The 4,581-nt window shown below is 40.6% G+C and overlaps 1 protein-coding gene across 2 annotated transcripts in view; it reads right to left on the minus strand.

The window, feature by feature from the left end:
* Nucleotides 1-2,904: 2,904 nt before the first annotated feature.
* Nucleotides 2,905-4,581, minus strand: part of pard3ba (par-3 family cell polarity regulator beta a) — a 129,781-nt gene continuing 128,104 nt past the window's right edge. For both annotated transcript variants that reach the window (XM_081616616.1, XM_081616624.1), the window contains one exon: nt 2,905-4,017. In XM_081616616.1, coding sequence (XP_081472742.1) covers nt 3,603-4,017 — 415 coding nt within the window. In that variant the 3' untranslated portion in view covers nt 2,905-3,602. The remainder of the gene's footprint in view (nt 4,018-4,581) is intronic.

Consider the following 4,581-nt stretch of genomic DNA (forward strand, 5'->3'; position numbering starts at 1 on the left):
AAATTCTGGAAAGTGTGGCATGTATTTGTATTCAACACCAGTTTAGTTTGCTCTAATCAAACTGAAGCTCGTTTACCTAGGAAGTCTGGTTCTGGTTTGCTTGAGGTGTGAAAGCAAAATTTAACTGATATGGACAAAAAAAGTGAACCCTGGTCTGTCTACAAAAGGCAGTGTCGGATTGGTTAAAGTGAACTTTGCCGCGGTTTGAACGCATATGTGAACCCCATGCGGGCTAGAGGCAGCTACAAAAGCAGGAGGCAAACTAAGGTGCAGGGCATTCTGGGAAAATACTAAAACAAGCATGAGATTCTAGCACTTTAATGAGAAACTTTTGCCTTCATTATGTGAGGAAGGAAATTACGCTCAGTGTCTCCAGAGGTGTTTGTGTTGTTCCTTTCAGTAGTTCTTGGTGCAGCGCCACCGCAGGTGAGGAGGGTGAACTGTTTTTCTCAAATAGTTTTATTTATGTGACACAATGCTGAGTGAAAGCGAACCTCACTAGCTGAAAATTTAGAAAATGTTGCAATTTTTGTCCTCAGTGAAACCGAATCGATCAGACTAACAGGTGTGAAAACATCCTTAATTCCACCTCCACAGATTGACCCACCTCAGTTGCAGCTCCTCCAAAGTATGCTTGGCTCACTTCAGGTGTTTCCAGTGTTTTTTGTGAGTTTGATCCATCATCTGAAGACAGATCATTGCCTAACTGTTTACAGGTGCTTAGGGAGAAACTTCCCCACAGCTTTCCCTCTCACCTCTCCGCTGTGCTCCTTGGTCTTCATCATGTCTGATCACTCCTCTTCTCTGAGGCTGTCACAGAACAACTGGAGTCACACCGAGCTGAAAATACTCCATTTACTTATGTTGGACGAGTGGTTTTAGTGTTTTAGTAAGATGGCTGCTGCAATCCTGACAGCCGGTTCAAAGCTTTTGTTTAATGGATGGTTAAGTGCAATTAATTCTCCAATATTAAGTTGCCGCTGTTTATTATCTTTAGCAGCAAACCGACCACAAGCACTTGAAGGAGGCCGTTTACTGCAGAGTCGTTCCTTTAAGTACAGTAAAGAGCCAGGGAAGACGGCATTAAGTGCTCCAAGTTGTGTTGGCCGCTGTGAGAGTGAGACGGCTCGGGCCTTACCACTTCCTGCTGCGCTCTAGCACATGAAGCTAGAAATGGGAGATTAGAGTTTAAATAGATTTTATTAAATAAGTTTGCTAAACTCTCTGGAGAATTGGACTGGAATTTTTTGTTGAATGTGACTGAACTAGGTGAGAAGGATGAGTATGTGGAAATGTATTAGGTGGAGGATCTGTACTGCTGTGGGCCTGCTGAGCTTCCAAATACATGGGATCGATAATTTAAATTTACTTTTATGTTAGACGTTGAATTCTACTGTAAAACAATATTGCATTTCAGACTGTAGAGCAGGATTGATAACGGTAGTCTGCTTGACATTAAAGTTGTATTGTGTAATACAATACAACTTGTATTGTATCTGTGCGTTTTCCTTCTGTGTACTTAAAATTTTTTTTCTTCTGTGTATTTTTTAAGCAACATTTTACACTCCTGTCAAAAAGGATCCTGCTGCAATTCAACCTTCAGCTGAAGGCTGTGGTGCTAAATGTGCTTCTTTAAATATACCTCATCAGATATGATTTAAACTTTTTTTTTCCTGGCAAAGTCAGTAAAACATAATTAAACTCATTTCCCATTTGCTTGGGAGTACATAAAATTTAAATTTCACATTAATCAGAACAAACAGTTTAATATTGCATGCTAATCCTGTGGCACCTTGCTTTGCTGGGTGATTCATACACATGAAGGTAATTAAAGTTTGTGTTCATTCATTAGATGTTTTCTGCACATTCAGCAACTACTGGGATGCATTCGCCAGTGTAAAATAGATTAACATCATTACACGAGGACAGCAGCTAGCTGGTGCTGGTTCTACCAGGTGTAGCACACATCTGACCCTGGAAATGGTTTTCTCTTCATTGGACCTTTAGATATTGTCAAAGCAACTTCTGATCCCCACTTGACCAGTAAAGTCTATACATGTTTTAATTTGAACCATATTTTAATTGATGGACGGAGTAATATCTTTAATTTGGAGATGATTCTGATGCAACTACAGATTTTATTTTAACCTATTTAATCAGAAATGCATATGTAAGGCTTTGTATATGCATCCTGGACTGGGTTTCATTTCTCAGACTGACGACGTTGGATTATTGTTTGTGCTCGTTTCAAACTATCAGCATGAGATTTCCTTGGGTTTTGTCACAGGATGACAAGCAGACAGTTGCTTTTTCCTTTTGTTTACTGCGCTTCTGTCTATTTTGGTGCGCTGTGCGCCGCATCATTGTTCCCAACAGTTAAATACCACCAGACATCTCAAACAATAAGTATTTATTAGTTGACGAAACAGACGTAAAGTGTCTGGTTCTAAATAATGTGATTTAAAGTTGGTATGTTGCGGCTCTGACAGAGGAAGGTCAAGCCAACGCAGAGACTAGGCCCATCAGCATATGCTTCCTCCCTTCCCGCGCTGCTGCTAATTAAACATTAACTGATAGAAAAAGCCCTCTCCACACACAATTATGCACCATATCAAGTCTAATTTCACCAATCATGGCCATCTTTACTTACAGAGAGCAAATTGGGTATTAATCATTTTCTAGTGGAGATTTTCCTGCCCCTAATTGTTGGAGACGACTCAGTCATTATCGGGAGGCCGGCTACTCTTATCAGTCATCTCACGAGGGTAAATTTATCTGGAGATTGAGGAGAAATTCAGCTTAACATCGTAATGAATTTTTAAAAAGTGATGACTCATGGCGCAGTTTGACAGCACGTTTCAAATATTCATGTCCTGATGAAGCGGGAACAGAATGAAGAGAGGATGAGAATCTCAAAATATTTATTGCAAAGTATTTGTAGAAAAGAAAAACAAATCACTTATTTGACAATGATTGAAACAAATCGTAAGCTACACATCAGTCAGCGCAACTAATTTCAGGTTTGCGATGTTAAAGAGGAAAAGTTGTAGTCTAATTCATTACTAGTGGCTCATAAGAATAACTATTTAGTTTATTAGAAAACCAAAAAAATATCACAATTAAATTAATCTCGGACAGTAAAGGTGTCGGCCTCATCCACATAATCAAAGGCAAAAAGAAAAGAAAAAAACCCTGACATGTTTTCAGGAAGTAAAGGAAGCTTAAGCTGCAAAACATCAAGGCCTAAACGTCAAGAAGGAGAGCTAATTCCTGTTTTTGTTTGTCGGCTTCCTGTCATGATCTAGCTGGTAAAGGTGATCCCCCCCATTTATTATCTTCTGTTTGATCCTTCTGGACAAAACGCAGTGCTTTCAGTGCTGGAATATACTTCATCTTAAACATCTGTTATGGCACAAAGTTTACTGTAAATATTTGTGCAATTTAATCTCATTTCATTCTGCATTATAAAATCTGTCATCAAAAACCTTGGCAATACTAGAATACTCACAATATCTCCACCAGAAACAATATTTATATATTTACATACATTTAAATATAACTCTTTGCAAAGCGCCCGTGTTTAAACCTTAACCTTCATCAATTTACACTGCACCTATCATGGGGTCCTTCCGCCGTGGCTCAGGCTGTCTTTCATCCCGGTAGCCATCAGGGCTGGCGTAGCGTTGCCTTGCTTTCGGGTACCTGTCTGGGCTGGTGTAGCGGCCGGGGCTGGCCTGCCGGTAGCCGTCTCCTCTCCCCGCCGCAGGCTCATAGTGCTGCCGCCCTCTGCGACCAGCCGTGGGAGACGGAGGGACATCCTGTCTCAGAGCTGCACGGTGTGGCTGGGCGGATGGGTAGTAGCGTTGATTAGCGGGCGCCTGCTGGGACTGGTTGGACGATTGAGGGAGTGGCAAACGGCCAGAGTTGCTGGGACCTGGAGGGTCCTGGTAGTGACCGGGGTAAGGGATGGGTTCCCTGTGAGCCCTGGAGTGTGTGGGATAGTCATACGGATCCCTCCTGCAAGACAAAGAAAACAGAAGGTTATTTAGGGCAAATTTGAGACTTTTTAAGACCTTTATAAATGCCACCTTGAATAAAATTTAAGACCAACCCTGCTGTGTTAAAAGGAAGAATAAGAAAAATTGTTGTGGTGTCCCTATGTGTTTGGTTTTAACCAGAGTGCCGATGACTTTTGCCTGTCGCTGTCTTTTCTCAAGCCCATCACCCAGATCCAAAAAATGTTAGCTAGCCAACTAGGTAGTCTATAGCCTTAACCGCCTCGAGTTACAGAACGCAAAGATAGGTGTGCAACTAAAACGTCTGACAGAAAAGTCTCTAGAAAAAAATGCATATGAGATGAAATAGTCCTGTCACATCAAAATTTAAGATCGTATTTAAGGCCAACTTACATTTTGTTTGATAAACTTAATTAATATAAACATTTTAGAGATTTTTTAAGGATTTGTGAACATCTTGTAATTAAATTATTTTTTAAAAATGTTTTCTAATTCATTAAGTTCCGCCTGTACAGATGGCTTGTTGTATCGTGATCACTGTTCTTGATACCGGTTTGAACTGGTT

This window comes from Poecilia reticulata, chromosome 2 (genome assembly GCF_904066995.2).
Source record: "Poecilia reticulata chromosome 2, P_reticulata-male-v2, whole genome shotgun sequence".
Classification (NCBI taxonomy): domain Eukaryota; kingdom Metazoa; phylum Chordata; class Actinopteri; order Cyprinodontiformes; family Poeciliidae; genus Poecilia; species Poecilia reticulata.